This window comes from Schistocerca cancellata, chromosome 3 (assembly GCF_023864275.1).
Source record: "Schistocerca cancellata isolate TAMUIC-IGC-003103 chromosome 3, iqSchCanc2.1, whole genome shotgun sequence".
Lineage (NCBI taxonomy): Eukaryota > Metazoa > Arthropoda > Insecta > Orthoptera > Acrididae > Schistocerca > Schistocerca cancellata.
Window position 1 is genome coordinate 12606011 of NC_064628.1, and position 19274 is coordinate 12625284.

At 39.9% G+C, this 19274-nt stretch overlaps 1 protein-coding gene across 1 annotated transcript in view; it reads right to left on the minus strand.

The window, feature by feature from the left end:
- The window catches only part of LOC126176787 (WD repeat-containing protein 91), a 193204-nt gene that overhangs the window by 109632 nt on the left and 64298 nt on the right, over nt 1–19274 (minus strand). The window contains exons 5-6 of the mRNA XM_049923959.1: nt 13157–13350; nt 11545–11657 (exon numbers count right to left, since the gene is read on the minus strand). Of these exons, the coding sequence (XP_049779916.1) occupies nt 11545–11657; nt 13157–13350 (307 nt within the window). The remainder of the gene's footprint in view (nt 1–11544; nt 11658–13156; nt 13351–19274) is intronic.

The following is a 19274-nucleotide window of genomic DNA, read 5'->3' on the forward strand; positions in this document are numbered from 1 at the left end:
TGCAGGGCTACAGCTTTTGGAGGACAGGTTCATGAGTGTGTTTTGGGTCTGGATTCGGTGTGGTGTTGGGAGGAAGTTTTAGAGGTTGCGGTAAATGTAGTAGGCCTGCAACACAGGGTTTGTCAGCTATGAGGAGATGTGTAGGAGGTTAGGAGGCTGTTGTAGAGATTGTGGGTATGGCAGTCCAAGGTGGGAGAGATTTTTAGGTGGCATTGTGCATGTTGCTCTAGTTCCTGGAAAGCAAGAGTTTCAATGTGTGATATGGGATCCAGGAATTTGGAATTACACAGTAGGAGAATTTTGTGAAAGGAGAGAAGGTTTGGGCCTGATTGATATGGTTTTGCAGCCTATGTTGGTGAGGCTTAAGGACTGGCGGAATCTGAAGAGATGGAGGTCATTGTGGAAGGAAGGGTGGCAGCTGGAGATGGGTAAGTTGATGGTAACGCCATTTGCAGGGATTCCATGAGCCAAGGAACAACGCAGGAACTGTTTGTAGGATTGGGTTCTGGGTAGAGATAAGGAAACTTTTCTGTATTGATGCAGATTGAAGGAGTGAGGATCCACAGTGGCGGATAAAATCTATATGGTGAGTAGCAACTATCCTTTTCATAATATTGCTATATTCCATCCTGGATTTTCCATTGTTACATTAATTATTTAACAGCAAATAACATTTTAGATGACTAAAGTCCAGTTTCCAGCAAAATTGCAGAATGATGACTGCTTTTATAGAAGTGGAATATGAACTGAAACAAGTTATGGATACACAGCAAGTGACAACTGTGTGATTTTTGGGTTTCCGCAAAGTTTTTGATTTGTTGACTTTGACATTTTACTAGTGAAAATCATGTCAAAATTTTTCTTCAAGTGCTGTACAGTGGTTCTACTCATATCTTACATCTCACCAACAGTGTGTAATGATCAGAACAAAAAGGTCACAGCGAAGGGATGTAGTATCAGAAATCCCACAAGGTTTAGTATTGAGCCCATTGTTGTTGTTGTGGTCTTCAGTCCGGAGACTGGTTTGATGCAGCTCTCCATGCTACTCTATCCTGTGCAAGCTTCTTCATCTCCCAGTACCTACTGCAACTTACATCCTTCTGAATCTGTTTAGTGTATTCATCTCTTGGTCTCCCTCTACGATTTTTACCCTCCACGCTACCCTCCAATACTAAATTGGTGATCCCTTGATGCCTCAGAACATGTCCTACCAACCGATCCCTTCTTCTGGTCAAGTTGTGCCACAAACTTCTCTTCTCCCCAATTCTATTCAATACTTCCTCAATAGTTATGTGATCTACCCATCTAATCTTCAGCATTCTTCTGTAGCACCACATTTTGAAAGCTTCTATTCTCTTCTTGTCCAAACTATTTATCTTCCATGTTTCACTTCCATACATGGCTACACTCCATACAAATACTTTCAGAAATGACTTCCTGACACTTAAATCTATACTCGATGTTAACAAATTTCTCTTCTTCAGAAACGCTTTCCTTGCCATTGCCAGTCTACATTTTATATCCTCTCTACTTCGACCATCATCAGTTATTTTGCTCCCCAAATAGCAAAACTCCTTTACTACTTTAAGTGTCTCATTTCCTAATCTAATACCCTCAACATCACTCGACTTAATTCGACTACATTCCATTATCCTCGTTTTGCTTTTGTTGATGTTCATCTTATATCCTCCTTTCAAGACACTGTCCATTCCATTCAACTGCTCTTCCAAGTCCTTTGCTGTCTCTGACAGAATTACAATGTCATCGGCGAACCTTAAAGTTTTTATTTCTTCTCCATGGATTTTAATACCTACTCCGAATTTTTCTTTTGTTTCCTTTACTGCTTGCTCAATATACTGATTGAATAACATCGGGGAGAAGCTACAACACTGTCTTACTCCCTTCCCAACCACTGCTTCCCTTTCATGTCCCTCAACTCTTATAACTGCCATCTGGTTTCTGTACAAATTGTAAATAGCCTTTCGCTCCCTGTATTTTACCCCTGTCACCTTTAGAATTTGAAAGAGAGTATTCCAGTATTGAGCCCATTACACTTATCATTATACATTAATGATGTATCAACTATTCTCTCCCACTGCAAATATCACCTATATGCTGATGACATTCAGTTATACCTGCATGCAAGTCCAACATACCTGTGCATAGCCATCCAACATGTAAATGCCAATTTACCTGTCCTGTCAGTGTGGATGCAGAGCGTAAGTTTAAAACTTAACCCATCTAAAACACAAGCAACCTTAGTTGCTTTCAAAAGACTTATTATGCTTTAATTCATAAAATTGCTTCCACCACTAATCCTAAATGGCATGGAAATAACCTTTTCTTCCTCTGCAAAGAACTTGGGCTTAATTATGGACTGTCATTTAGACTGGACTGAATACACAGTTGCAATCTGTAAGAAAGTGTCAGCATCATTTCACACACTACAGTAATATAAAGAAGTATTTCCTTTCAAGCTTAAGGGGAGTTAGAACAGAATTTTTTTTTTACATTTTCAGATTTTTATCTCATTCTAAAATTTGCAATTTTCCTAATAAAATGATATACATACCACTTATAGACTCACATGGGAAATATCCCACATACCCATGGTCTCTCTGCCCTTGAGCACTACCTCTCCCAACGCCCACCCGAAGATCTTCCAAAAACCTCGTTCCTTATCACACTTACCAACTTCATCCTCACCCATAACTACTTCACTTTTGAAGGCCAGACCTACAAACAAATCAGGGGAACGGCCATGGGAACCAGGATGGCTCCGTCCTATGCCAACCTCTTCATGGGCCGCATGGAGGAGGCTTTCCTGAAGACCCAACAGCTGTTTCCCCTGGCCTGGTATAGGTTTATAGATGACATCTTTGTGGTCTGGACTCATGGTGAAGAAACACTCCTTAATTTCCTCCATAACCTCAACTCCTTTTCGAATCTGAATTTCACCTGGTCCTTCTCCAAAACCCAAGCCACCTTCCTGGATGTTGACCTTCATCTTGTTGAAGCTCACATCCACACCTCTGTCCATATCAAACCCACAAACAAACAACAGTACCTTCACTTCGATAGCTGCCATCCATTCCACATCAAATGCTCCCTTCCCTACAGCCTAGGTATTCGTGGCAAACGCATCTGCTCCAGTGATGAATCCCTCAACAATTACACCAATAACCTGACCAGTGCTTTCCTCTCCCGCAACTATCCTGCAGACCTTGTCCACAAACAGATCTCCCGAGCAACACATTCCTCCCCGTCCAACAACAATGTTCCTACCCCCAGACCACACACAAGCATCCCCCTTGTCACCCAATATTATCCTGGCCTCGAAAACATCAACAAATTACTCCGCCAGGGATATGACTTTCTCAAGTCAACCCCTGAAATGAGATCATCCCTTGACAAAATTCTCCCCACACCACCCAGAGTTGCCTTTCGTCGCCCCCCTAACCTCCGTAACATCCTTGTTAAACCCTACAATATTCCCAGACTACCTTCTCTACCCAGCGGTTCCTACCCCTGTAACCGACCCCGCTGCAAAACCTGCCCCATGCATCCCCCCACAACCACCTACTCCAGCCCCGCTACTGGTAAAATATACACAATTCAAGGCAGGGCCACGTGTGAAACTACACATGTCATTTATCAACTGACATGCCTGCACTGCACAGCCTTTTACATCGGCATGACAACAACTAAACTGGCTGAGCGCATGAACGGACACAGACGAACTGTCCGCCTAGGAGATGTCCAATACCCACTAGCGGAGCATGCCCTCCAGCATAATTCTAGGGACCTAGGAACCTGCTACACTGTATGTGCCATTTGGCTTCTCCCACCCAACACCAGTCCCTCTGAACTGCGGAGATGGGAACTTGCACTCCAACACATCCTTTCATCCCGCCATCCCCCTGGACTGAACCTACGTTGAACAACCTCACTCCCATTTACTCTTCAGTCTTCTCCTCTTTCCCTTTCCTCTTTAGCCATTCACGCATCTTTTCATCCTACATAGTTGTGTTTATCTTTATACTATATACCTCTTTACTTCTGTATGCATCCTCTTTGGTTTGAAGCTGGCACAGTACTTACAGTAGAATATCTTTGGCTTCCCTCTGACAACCATGCCTCCATCCTTGCCTCCCTATTTTCCTTTCCCTGTTGCTTCATAGCCTGGGTTGTGAGTAACTGAATCTCCTTTCCCTTCTTCCCTTTCTTTCCCCTCTCTCCTCCCTGATGAAGGAACATTTGTTCCGAAAGCTAGGAATGTAAATTTTCGGTTCTGCTTTATGTGTATCTATCGGCTGTACTGAGCTGAGGTAAATACTGGCCAGCCCCTCTATCTCTTTGTTAGTATTTGTTTCACATCTTTATATGAGATTTTCCATTAATCATTCAAATATTATATTTTATTTTTTTAAATATAATCTACAACAGTTGAAAATGTTAATATTTTTACGTGCATTACTTCAAGATCTAATAAAATCAGTAATTTTTTTTATATAGAAGGCAGTGAATTGCTGTGTTATAAAGGTCATGTCCAGAAGAGGATGGGCACCAGGTTGAGGAAGCTGAAACAAAGTCTGAGAGACAAGAAATTTTCTGATCCCAAAACCATAAGAGGCAGACTGACAGACAAAATATAGATGAACTACAGCAGTATTACGGGATGAACATTAGAAATAATACTGAGGATTTGTTGAAAATGAAGCAGGCAGTATGGGCTACCTTCTTCCACAGACTGTCAACTAATGAAAAACCAGTACACCACCTTTGCTCTCCTGGACCTGATTCATGGTGCAATTACCACAATGCCCAGTACTCAAACAGTTCATAGAGACATGCACATTCCATCCCAGCTGCAGTCATGGATATCATAAAACCTATTTACAGAGACCTGGCAAATCCTTAATTACTGAAGAAGTGTCTCCATTTCGAGACTCAAAATTCCAATGAGTTGTTCAATAATCTTATAAGGAGTCGCTTACCAAAAAATGTTTTTGTTGGAATGAAGACACAAAAAGAGGGGGGTCAGTATTGCTGTAATTGCTTTAATGATGACAACATTGGTAAGGTCAGAGTGTTACAGCATATGGGAATCAATCCTGGAGCAAACTGCATCGGAGAATGTGAACAAGTGGACAAGGTTTGCATTGGTAAAGCAGAGTATGCAACACAGATGGCCACTAAGGAGTCCAGAAAGAAGAAAAAACTTGGAAAAAGATCAAGAGGATGATATACAGTACAGTGCAGGGTGCTTCTGAGTGACTAAAATTAAAAAAATTAAGCATATATTAAGTTAGTTACAGTCTTTTGAAACTTTAGAAGCTGTTCATGAAAATTTACATTTTCTGTTGCATTTTTCCCTAAAGTTCAGAAACCACTGCAAGTAGAGTATTCAAATTTTCAGGGAGTAGTAACATATATATCCTGAGTCTACTGAACTAAAAGGAGGACATAATGTTATGTATAATTAAAATTATTTAGGATAATGTATAAAAAAAAGTACACAAACTTTTAACCACGTAATTACAAAATTGTATTTCCGAAAGCAGTGGCTGAAATGCAATTACTGCAGTTCAGTAGACTCAGAACATACAGTTTAATGTCAATGGCTACAGTGGTTCTTGAAATACAGGGAGGCCACATCACTAAATTGAACATTGCCGGAATAGGGCATTACAACTCCCCTTAAGAAGAAGCTCACAGAGATACTACTCCCAACATTTGACTACGATGATGCCATTCTCCTACGGTTTCTGTGCGAAAGCTCAGGTGGGCTGTAATTTGCATTGAATGCTTGTGACTTATGATTTTTCAACCATATCACACCAGCCTACAAACAGTTATCATAGCTATGTTCTAATAACCACAGAGACTATCATATTCTATGTTTGCTCTATCATCTTTTCAATCACTACGCTCCCTCTTATTTGTCTTCAACTCTTACTCTGCTATCTAACTGCACAGCAAAGATACTCATTCATAACCAAGTAAAATTCTCTCTGTACCATCACATAGCTCTGGCTTGTTTTCTAAATCATTTCCGATATCATGAACCCAACTTTGGAACAGTTTTCCTCAAAACACCAGAGAAATTAAATTCCTTCCAAACTTCACCTATCAGAATAGCCATCTCTTCTACAGTCTGTGAAGCTCATTCTCATCAGTCCCCTTCCCCAGGACTTGTCCCTACCCCATGTTGGCAGAGTTCTCTGTTTACTTGCTGATCTTTCCTAACTGCCACTGTCGGTATCATTTCTTCCTTTATCCATTCCACTTTGGATAATACCAAATGTGCTAAGGTAATCTACACCATTCTAAAGGCTTTGTACTATAATAATAATAATAATAATAATAATAATAATAATAATAAAGGGTATTAAGTCCCTAACATAGTCAGACTACATAAGCAATTAATAAATAAATAAACAAATAAATAAACTTTAAGTAATGAATCTAGGAATATGTTACAACACCCTGAGCATCAGGACTGTAAAGACAAGATCAGACTAATTACAGCATGCATAGAGGCACTGAAGACATCATTCTTCCCACAGTCCAAATGTGAAGGGAAATGGAGAAAGTCTCAACAACTGGTACGTTGGAATGTACCCTATGCCACACACTACATATTGGTTTGAAGAGTATAAATGTAGTTGCAGATGTACATGAAATATTCTAAAATATTAGTAGACAATTCAAGGTGAAAAGTGTATCATTGAATTTTGACAGGAGTCAATACATATTGCTCATAACATTTTACGGAACTCAAATAGCTATGACTATAATCTGTCCAAATAATAAAATTCAACAAGTAGAAAGCATTCAGTTTTTGAGACAGGAAAGAGATCATTACTTGGACTGGAAAACCCACATCTTAGACTTTACAAAGTGCCCTATTTTATGATTTGCAGTATGCACATTATTATGCATATTTCTGTTCAATAAAAAGTTTTAGAATATTTTCTGAGAAATATCATATATATACAGGAATAACATTTTCAGAATATGGAAATGGTTTACAAGAATTATATCTTGGGATAACACTACAATATTCAGCAGAGATGTTTAAAAAAGCTTGAAGAATTTTCTGAACTGAATTTTTCTTGTGTAAGAAGCTCATCAGTGTTTTCAAGACAGACACATAAACATTAAGGTCCTTCGTTGTTATCAATATTACTCTCTTCACATTTTTAATGTCAGTTAAATGTTGCATAAATATACAGATAGACACATTTTTAACAACTTGTTAAAAGCATATTATCTGCCTTGTGAGAAATACAGTGGTGTTTAACTTTTTATTCATCATTCCTGTCTACCCCACAAAAAAGCACCTTCACATTGATCCTTACAACGATTATAAATTGGATTAACATTTAATAACAGAATTTTTGATTATGATTCATATTAATACTTTCATATTATAATATATTTCAGATTATTTCATTTGTTTCATTTGACTGTTTGGTACAAGTTGTCTTCTTTGTTTTTCAGCATCTTATCTCTGCAGTCGCAGTTATATAACTTACACAGATTTTTAAAAAAATACCATCTTTCGTGGCCATAACAAAGTATCATAAGGACTAAACATATCTTGCTTTATCATAAAACATCTTTGGTGGTCACTGTAACAAAATAATTTTCCTTACAGTTTTGGTATGCTAAGACCATGAACAGTTCTCATGCATCACCACACTGCCATAAACAATATTAATTATTATCACTGCATGTGGTTTTTTGGTATCAGGACTCATCAACACTAAATATATTCACGTTTTTATGTTGTGAAGAACCATTTCCATCACACCACTTCATGGCCTTTTTTTTTTTTAATATGTGGTATGCATTTGTCTTTTGTTTATTTTTGGCGATAGCTTGAGCTTCTGCTATCTCTCTCTCTCTCTCTCTCTCTCTCTCTCTCTCTCTCTGTGTGTGTGTGTGTGTGTGTGTGTGTGTGTGTGTGTTTGTAACTTATTGCTTTACTATGGTGCATTGTGTGTGATCTAGGGTGGGGATATTGCCCAGTTTCTGTAACGCTATTTTGTGGTGCCTAGGGGGGTTGCTCTTTATCTACTATATGTTTTACTAGTGTGGTAGCTGATGTTCGTTCAATCACTGATTAAGTGTTTCTCTTCTATTATTGACTTTTGGACATAGAAGTTCTCTTTTAGGGTTAGGAGATGTTTCTTATTACAGTAGCTGACTATTTTCATAACTGTTCCTATTTTGGTAGGGAGGTGTTTTTCTTATCAGAGGTGTTCCACAAATGTTGAATGACTGGTACTATATTTCCATGCACATTTATGCTCTTTATATATTACTTCAAAAGTTATGCCGGTCTGCTACGAGTACAGAGCATTACAGCTGTTACAGTGGAGCTGGCAAATGTCAGACTTTTGGTACACATCATTGTCGTCTTCCTTCTTTAGACCTTTTTGTACAGAGTTCTTGCTTTGGTAAGCTTTTTATTCCTTGTTTCTTGAGGAAGCTCCCAACACTGTGTGTCAATTTGTTTCTGTATGTGAGTGTGTAGTACTAGCTGGTCTGTTGAACTTCTGTTTTTTGGCCTTGTTGTGCAGCAGCGGTATTATTGGTTAGTGTGTGTGTGTGTGTGTGTGTGTGTGTGTGTGTGTGTGTGTGTGTCCATCATTCTTGATATCTGAATTATTATGTCATGACCGTTATTATTGTTGTGTTTGTCAAGCGGTACTGTGGTTAGCCTGTGGAGCTTATATCTGAAAGCTGATTCTTTCTGGACCTGTTGGTGGTTAGATGATTGGTATACTAATGTGTCTGAAGTGGTGTTTTTCCTGTAAATGCTGAAGGAGTGTTGGTTATTTTCTTTGTGATGGATATATCTAGGAAGTTTATTTGGCTGGACTGTTCGTTCTCTAAAGTGGAATTTATTCTTCTGTGTCGTGTGTTTAACTATGAACGTGTGTGGTTGATCTATCTTATTCTCTGGTTCACTACCAAGCAGAGGATGTCATCCATTTTTCTCTGCCAGTACTGTATTAAGCGTGCACTTATACCTGTTGTGTGTTCCTCACTGTAATTATTTATGTATTGTTCTGTTATCTTCATTGTTTCTTTGACTGGGACTGTTGAGAATATGTTTTCCACATCAAATGAGACCAACATAGCTGTACCCAGGACACACAAGTCTTTTATGTGGCTTATTAGTTCATCTCTGCTCTGTCATTTTGTGTTTCATATAGCTGTGTGAGTACATTTAACATGTCTGGTGTGGATGAATGTGGGTGCCTTCCCACAATTTATGACTCGTCTTATGGGAGTATTTACTTTATGAACCTTGGGTTAGCTCTGGAGTTTTGGAGCACTAGGTTTCAAACACGAGATTTTTATCTGTCACAAAGTGTGTAATTTACAGTCTTTAGAATATTTTTCATTTTTGTTGGAATCTGTTTATGAGGTCTGATTTTAGTTTTGTGATTTTATTCTGTGGTATGAATTCTTGTGTCTTGTTTATTCACAAGAATCACTTTGTTCCCCTGTCTGCCTAAGTTGTTGTTGTTGTGGTCTTCAGTCCTGAGACTGGTTTGATGCAGCTCTCCATGCTACTCTATCCTGTGCAAGCTTCTTCATCTCCCAGAACTTACTGCAACCTACATCCTTCTGAATCTGTTTAGTGTATTCATCTCTTGGTCTCCCTCTACGATTTTTACCTTCCATGCTGCCCTCCAATGCTAAATTTGTGATCCCTTGATGCCTCAGAACATGTCCTACCAACCGATCCCTTCTTCTAGTCAAGTTGTGCCACAAGCTCCTCTTCTCCCCAATCCTATTCAATACCTCCTCATTAGTTATGTGATCTACCCACCTAATCTTCAGCATTCTTCTGTATCACCACATTTCAAAAGCTTCTATTCTCTTCTTGTCCAAACTATTTATCGTCCATGTTTCACTTCCATACACGGCTACACTCCATACAAAAACTTTCAGAAACGACTTCCTGACACTTAAATCTATACTCGATGTTAACAAATATCTCTTCTTCAGAAACGCTTTCCTTGCCATTGCCAGTCTACATTTTATATCCTCTCTACTTCGACCATCATCAGTTATTTTGCTCCCCAAATAGCAAAACTCCTTTACTACTTTGTGTCTCATTTCCTAATCTAATTCCCTCAGCATCACCTGACTTAATTTGACTACATTCCATTATCCTCGTTTTGCTTTTGTTGATGTTTATCTTATATCCTCCTTTCAAGACACTGTCCATTCCGTTCAACTGCTCTTCCAAGTCCTTTGCTGTCTCTGACAGAATTACAATGTCATCGGCGAACCTCAAAGTTTTTATTTCTTCTCCATGGATTTTAATACCTACTCCGAATGCCTAAGTTATGATTATGTTTCCTATGTGTAGTTTTTCTCTGACGGATTTCAGAGTTTTAGCTTCTGTGATTATCTCTCATTTTACTGTGTCCACGTCTTGTATCTATCATGCTTTTGATTTGTTTGCCTATTAATTCTCTTGTCAAGCTTATGTTCACAGTGCTTGTGTCCTCTTTTTGTTCTCAAATTTCATGATCAAATTTTCTACATAACATTCATTTACTTTTGTGTTTACACTGTGTTTTAAACCTTTCTGCACTAGCTGTGTTTCTTCATCCTTAAGTTTGTTGTCTGTGTGGTTTATATGGCATCAGTAGAATTAATGTGTGTGTCTCCACTTGTTTAGTGTGTTTGACGTATTTGTTTGTCCATAAGTATCTTTTGTTTCTTAAACTGACTTTGCTTTAACTGCTCTATGACTTACACATGTGCTCTTCAAGTTTGTCTAATATATATCAGGGAATGGTGCTGTTATTTATAGTGTCAGTTAAGTGCAAGCATGTTTCATACAATTTATGTTTCACTTCATGGTTTTTTGTGTACTGTTTTCTTATTTCACTTGCAGGCTGGCATTTTTGAGCTAATGACTTTGCTCTTTGAGTTACATGTGAACTTTTCTGATAATTACATCACCATATTTAGATAACAGGATTAAATTTACAGTGTTTAGTACTGAAATGTATTGCATCTTTTTGTCCCTCATCTCAAATACTTTGGAGCAATGTATGGAGTACAATTCATGTACCGTAATACAAATTACTTTGCAACCACAAGAAGTCACATCATCAATCACTCTTTCAGTATTATGTTCACCAATAAAATAGAAGAAACATTTGCAACCATAATACATTTAATGTAGCTTGTAGTTTAAACAATGATGTTCACAGATAATAAACAGAAGTAATAAAGTTGTACAAAAAAATAAGATATTCATGCACAAAATTTCCAAGTAATGTTCAATTTTGTATGATCATTTAGCATAAAATAATTAATAACTATTTAGTAAATGTTGTCAGGGTTTTAATAAGGGATACAAATGTTCACAGCCTAATTTTACACTCTAGTTTGAACTGAATGTTGTCACACTTGTAATTTTAAAAGTTGCATTTATAGCAGTGTGAAATTATCTTGTTATAGACTACTTGCACTGTCATTAAAACAATATATTTCATGTACCTGCCTGGGAACTCTTTCTGTTCAGAATTGGACTTGCAGGCAAACCACTTCCAATATTGCGAATAAGATTCTTAAGAGTTTTACTTTGGCTCTCTCCTGAGTTCAGTGTTTCTCTGGAATTAAAGTGTTTCAGATATTAAAACAGTAATTTCTGAAACATCATTTATATAATATAAATCCTCTAATACACTGTGTTGCATATGATGCAACAGAAAAATATATCACAAAACTGATCACAAAATTTTGTAATGTTTCTAGTTCTGCACATTCACAAAGATATCTTTATTTATCTGATAAACATGATGAAACATGTCTGCAAAATTTTGCTCTGATTTTCAATTATTTGACATTTATTCTGGATGTACAATGACTAAGAGCAGTCCTGTGCTATCCCAACCACTAGAGAGAGAGAGAAGATGGGAGGGACAGAGAAGAGGGGGGCAGAAGTGGATGCTGAAGAGGGGGGGGGGCAGACGCAGAAGAGGTGGGGGGGGAGGGTCCGATGCAAAAGAGGGGGGGGTGGGGTCTAGCGCAGAAGAGAGGGAGCGGGGTCAGACACTGAAGAGGGGGGGGGGTTCGACGCAGAAGAAGGTGGGGGGTCCGACGCAGAAGAGGGTGGGGGGGGTCTGACGCAGAAGGGGGTGGGGGGGTCCGACGCAGAAGAGGGGGGTTGTTCCCACGCAGAAGATAGTGGGGGGGGTTCTGATGCAGAAGTGGGGGGGCTATCCGACGCAGAAGAGGGGGGGCTGTCCGACGCAGAAGAGGGGGGGGGGAACGCAGAAGAGGGGACGCCAACACAGAAGAGGGGGGGGCGGACACAGAAGACGGGGTGCGAACGGGCGACAGATGCAGAAGAGGGGGGGCGGGCACAGAAGAGGGGGCGGGCGCAGAAGGGGGGGGGCCGACGCAGAAGAGGGGGGGCCGACGCAGAAGAGGGGGGGCCGACGCAGAAGAGGGGGGGCCGACGCAGAAGAGGGGGGGCCGACGCAGAAGAGGGGGGGCCGACGCAGAAGAGGGGGGGGCCCACGCAGAAGAGGGGGGGGCCCATGCAGAAGAGGGGGGGCCACGCAGAAGAGGGGGGGCCGACGCAGAAGAGGGGGGGCCGACGCAGAAGAGGGGGGGCCGACGCAGAAGAGGGGGGGCGAACGCAGAAGAGGGGGGGCGGATGCAGAAGAGGGGGGGCGGACGCAGAAGAGGGGGGGCGGACGCAGAAGAGGGGGGGCGGACGCAGAAGAGGGGGGCAGACAGAGGAGGGGGGTGGGGGCGACAGAGAGGAGGAGGAGGATGAAGAAAAGGAGAAGTGTGATGGAGAAGAAGAGGAGTGTGTGTGTGTGTGTGAGAGAGAGAGAGAGAGAGAGAGAGAGAGAGAGAGAGAGAGACACAGACAGAGAGTGAGAGAGTGAGAGAGAGAGAGAGAGAGAGAGAGAGAGAGAGAGAGAGATTACATCAACAGAATTCACCTGGTGAAACTTCTGTTACGGAATTATTAAAATTATATGTTGTTTTACCTTTAACAATCTTTAGTCACTAACCATTGTAAGGAAAGGAAGAACTTTAATTTTTCAGTGATTTATTCTCCAAAGACTGAACATCTAAAAATATTATAACTCACTGTGCAATGATGTAAAAATCATCCATGAGTTCTGTAGGCTGCACTCCTTCTATCAGTGATGGCCCATCTGATGGGGTGGCTTTTGTGTTATCAATCTGTGCAAGTTTATGTCTCAGCATGTCATTTTCTTCCTGCAGACGACGCATTCTAGCAGCATCCTCTTCGTAGTTTGCAAGTGTAGGAAGGGGCATACACTGCACAGGAAGACAGGACTATTAAAAACACAAGTTAAACATTATTTCAATTTTAAATTACAGTCACCAGGCAATATTAATTTATCTTTGACACAAACACATTTTTTAATCTGCAGCACATATACGTCATGCAGAATGGCAATAAATTCACATGCAACAGAAATTAATCTTCTGATTATGTCCAAATAAACTTTTTCACTTACTGTGACAGTATGGTGTGAAACAATAACTGAGTTCCAAGCGCAGGGATGAAACAATTTACATTTTTTGTAACTGTGGAGGTTTATTTCATGGGGATTTATATTAACTATGAAAAGTATTTCCCATGTAAGTAACAGGGATTTGCTTTCCTAGAATCTAAACAATTACGGAAAATGTGGTTAATAAAGCATACATATAATTTATATCTTTAATTACCCGTGTCAATCCACTTTCACATTTTATTTTTAACAAAATTCTACACCTGAGTATACTGTACCACACAGAAACACAGACTTTGATGAGAGAGTATATTTGCTTATTAGCATTGAAAACTAACATTCATAGAAAAAAACCTCTGCAAAAATAAGTTTTGTCACATGCCTGAGCTGCCGGAGTTTGCGATTTTGTTTGTGTGTGTGTGTGTATGTGTGTGGTGTGTGTGTGTGTGTGTGTGTGTGTGTGTGTGTGTGTGAGGTATGCTTGCTTGCATGAATGATGTAAGTGTGTTTCTCTTCTTCTGATGAAGACTGTGGCCAAAAGTTTAAATGTAAGCGTCATTTAATTGTGCCTGTCTGAAACTTTAACATGCCATCTTTATACTAAGGAGCAATCTATCTGAAACTTCCTGGCAGATTAAAACTGTGTACCGGACCAAGACTCAAACTCAGGACCTTTGCTTTCATGGGCAAGTGCTCTACCAGCTGAGTTACCAAAGCATGACTCACGACCCATCCTCACAACTTTAATTCAGCCAGTACCTCGTCTCCTACCTTCCAAACTTCACAGAAGCTCTTCTGCAAACCTTGCAGGACTAGCACTCCTGGAAGAAAGGATATTGCGGAGACATGGCTTAGCCACAGCCTAGGGGATGTTTCCAGAATGAGATTTTCACTCTGCAGTGGAGTGTGTGCTAATATGCAACTTCCTGGAAGTTTAAAACTGTGTACCAGACCAAGACTCAAACTTGGGACCTTTGCCTTTGATGGCAAGTGCTCTACCAACTGAGCTACCCAAGCACGGCTCACGACCTGTCCTCACAACTTTAATTCTGCCAGTACTTCATCTCCTATTTTCCAAACTTCACAGAAGCTCTTCTGCGAACCTTGCGGAACTAGCGCTCCTGGAAGAAAGGAGTGAAAATCTCATTCTGGAAACATCCCCTAGGCTGTGGCTAAGCCACATCTCCACAATATCATTTCTTCCGGGAGTGCTAGTTCTGCAAGGTTTGCAGAAGAGCTTCTGTGAAGTTTGGAAGGTAGGAGACAAGGTACTGGCTGAATTAAAGTTGTGAGGACGGGTCGTGAGTCACGCGTGTGCAACTTAGTTGGTAGAGCACTAGCCCGCGAAAGGCAAAGGTCCTAAGCTCGAGTCTCGGTCCGGCACACATTTTTAAGTGGCCAGGAAGTTTCATATGAGTGCACACTATGCTGCAGAGTGAAAATCTCATTCCGGAAGCAATCTATCTTTTCCTACATTACTGATATAGCTGAATTAAATCAGGCACTTCTGAAAGAATAAGAAATTGAAACAAGACATTAAAAGCAGTTGATGAGTTTTGCTGTTTGGGCTGTACATTACTGATTATGGACAAAGTGTGGAATATATATGTAATGCAGACTGGTAGTAGCAAGAAAAACATTTCTGGGGAAAAAAGGGGGGAATTTGTTAACAATTAGTATAAGTTTAAGTGTAAAGAAGTCTTTTCTGACAGTATTTGTCTGATGTGTAACTTTATATGAACGTGAAATATGGACAATAGTCAGAATCAAATCCATGATTTTGGGACAAGGACAGGGTGGGGGGAGCAATCACTGTGCCATTCCCAAATTCTCTAGAGTAAATGAAGCTTCTCCTTAATCTGTTATTATACCAACTGCAATAGTGAGAAAATTTTCGAGAGTGTTAAGTCTGAAAGCTATGTAGCGAACTTGTTTCTTTTGAGGTTAAGATGCAACAGATGTAGCTCTTGGGATTTGGGCAGGGGAGGGGAGGGGGGGGGGTAGATCAAGTAACAAATTAGGAAATACTGAATACAATTAGGGAAAAAGAAATTCATGGCACAAGTTGGCTAAAAAAAAGTGTTCAGTTGATAGAACAAATCCTGAGGCATCCAGGAGTTGTCGATCTGGTAACAGAAGGAATTGTAGCAGGAGAGCAAGGGTTGATTACTGTTACCAAGTTGAAATGGATGTAGGCTGTGGCAGCTATGCACAGACTAAGAGACTAGCATACGAAAGACTAGCATTGAAAGCTGCATCAAAACAATCCTCAGATTGAGGAGCATAATACCAAAAACAACAACCAACAACAACACGTAAGAGCAGTTACTAGTACCAAAACTAGAGTCCAGTGTCCAGATATTCATAGGTGACACGGGACTCAAAGTGAGGGTTGCAAAGCAATAGCAAAAATAAAGAAGCCTGTCTTCAAATTTTCCTTTACAAAAGAAACTCGGGGAGAATCACCACAGTTTAACCTTGCACCACTAAGAAGATAAATGATACAGATATTAATATCAGTGGTGTCGGGAAACAGGTGAAACCAGTAAAACTGACAAAAACTCCAGGGCCTGATGGAATCTCTATCAGATTTATGCAAAATTTTAACGATAATACACTGTAAATCCAGCAAACAAAATGTTGTGACCAGTGATTGGAAGAAAGCACAAGTCACAATCATCTGCAAGGAGTGATCAACAAAATGAATTGTCCAATATCATTGACATCTATCTTTTGTAGAATCTCAGAATATATACTAATTGATCAAAAGTGTAAAGGTGCCCATATGTAAAGCAGAACTGATCACTAGATGTCAAAAGAGGTGGACTCACTAGTATAAAAGTAGGCTGGGAGTAATCCGTTGTCAGTAGAGAAGTGGTAACAGCAAAAGCAGGAGAGCTCAGCGATTTCAAATGTGGATTAGTAATTCGATGTCATCTAAGTAACAAATTCATCAGGAACGTTTCAATCCTCCTAAAGCTGCCCAAGTCAACTGTCAGTGATGTGACTGCGAAGTGTAAATGCGAAGGAATAACCTTAGCAAACCAAGACCAGGGAGACCTCAAGTACAGATAGAAACTGCATGAAATCAGTGGAATGAATTACTTGCGAATTGCAAAGTGCTATCAGCAGTCCAGTTAACACATTGACTGTGCACAGGAAGTTAAGAAGAATGGGGTACGTCGGTCAAGCAGCTCCTCATAAGGCACAAATTTCTGTAGTCTGTGCTAAGTGACACTCAATGTGATGTAAAGAGTAATGACACTGGACGGTGGAAGAATGAAAACAAACAATCATCAAGCTAGACCCTGTGGCAATCTGATGGAATGGTTTCAGTCTAGAGAATGTTACCTACCATTATGCTTAGTGGCAACAGCGAAGTAAAGAAGAGCGGTATTAAGGTGTGGGGGTGTTTTTCCTGGTTAGGGTGTGGTGCTCTTACTGCATTTAAGGAAATGCTAAACGTTGAAGGACATGGACACATTTTATAGCATTGTGTGCTGTTTACAGTCAATAACAGTTCAGAGGTGTTGATTTGATCAGCATGATGATGCACCACATAATAAAGCAGCAACTATGAGGCAACGGATTGTGGACAATAACATTCCTGAAATGGATTGGCCTGCACACCAACCAATCTGAATCCAATGGAACACATTCAGCATGAGTTAGATGTTGACTTTGTGCCACATCCCAGCATCTAACATCACCTTATTTGGTTTTGTATCTTGAGACATAACAGGCTGAGATTCCTCCATATACTTCAGACACCTCATCGAAAATGTCCCAGGCAGAGTTCACGCTGTCATATAGGTGAAGGATGGACACACACCACACTAATGACCGCTAGTAAGTGTCCAGATATTTTTGATCAGACAGTGTGTTCTGGGCTCCAATGTAATGAGCTATTTGATCAGAATCACTTCCATGCCGAATCGTACGATTCCAAAAACAATGATCACATAGAACAAAACCTGCCTTTTTCTCCTGTGATATCCTGAAAGCGATGGATCATGGCAGTCGGACAGACAAAGTAAATCTCAACTTATGAAAAACATTTCACTCATTACACACTTATGCTTGTCATTGAAATTATGATCATATAGTATATCAAGCAAAATTTGTGACTGGACTGAGGACTTCTTGGTCAGGAGGATGCAGTTTATTGTCTCTAATGGAGAGTTATCACAGACTGCAATTAACTTCACATGAGTCCTAGTAAATAGCATTTGGACACCTCCTGTTCATGTTGTATATTAACAACCTTGCATGCAATGATCATAGTAAACTCAGACTTTTCGCAGATGAGGCAGCTGTCTATAATCAAGCACTGTCAGAAAGAAGCTGCACAAATATTCAATCAGATCTTGAAAAGATTTCAAAATACTGCAAAGACTGGCAACTTACTTTAAATGTTCAGAAAAGTAAAACTGTGCACTCTGCAAAATGAGAAATAAATTGCATCATATGACTGCAATAACAACAAGCCACAGTTGGAATCACTCAATTCAAACAAGTCCTGGGTATAATAATTTGTAGTGATACGAAATGGAACAATCACATAGGTTCGGTCATGGATAAACCAGGTGGCAGTCTTTTGTTTATAGGTAGAATACTACAGAAATTCTATCAGTCTACAAATGAGACTGCTTAGAAAATACTCGTGTGACCCATTCTAGAATACTGTTCAAGTGTGAGGGACACATGCCAAATAGGACTGACAAGTGATATTTATTGTTTACAAAGAAGTGGAACACAAATGGCAACAGGTTTGTTCGATCCATGGAAGAGGTTCACAGAGACACAGAAAGAAACTCAGCTGGCAGACACTTGTAGACAGATGCAAACCAACCTCGTGAAATCCTACTTACAAAGTTTCAAGAACCAACTTCAAGCAACGTTTCTAGGAATACAACAACTCACTAGATGTTGCTTCCATAGGGATCGTGAAAACAAGATCAGTGATTCAGCCATCATTTTTCTCCACACTTGATACATCAATGGCACAAAAACAAGCCCTGATAACTGACACAATGGAAAGCACCCTCTGCCATGCACTTCAAAGTGGTTTTCTGAGTACAGACTTGAACAAAGCAATCTTCGTATAGTTATGCACACTTTTACAGCTTTGAATCTCTCCTCTAAGCACACATGTTTCGTCTCACTGTACCTTACGTCAGTCTCATTTTTTGTATGACTGTATTCTCTTTTGTGTGCTTCATTTTTTATATTTTCTCCATTTAACAATTAAACTTTATATTTCCTGCCTTTAGCAAAGAATTTCTATTGAACCTTGTCACTCTGCTAAGTTGTTCCTCACCTTCCTTCATTGTTTCATCTCTCAAAGCTACCCATTCCCGTTTCATTGTTTTTCATTTGTCTATTTCTGCAGTCTAATGTTAACTTTGAAACACTCCACAACTTCCAATTGTTTCAAGTTATTCTAGTACCATCATCATAAATTCCACATTTCTGCAAGTTCATTAGCTTTAGTTTCCCAATCATAACCAGTAAATTATGGCCAACAGCAAGCTCTGCTAGAAGAGAAATTCTGCAGTTTGCAATCTGGTTTATAAATACCTGTCTTACCACTATGTAATGTATCTGATGTTTTCTTGTGTCCCCAGTTCCCTTCCCCATATACAACCCTCTTTCATTATTTTAAACTCAGTGTATGCAATGATTATATTGTGCTCTGTGCAAAATACTACCACGAGATTCTTC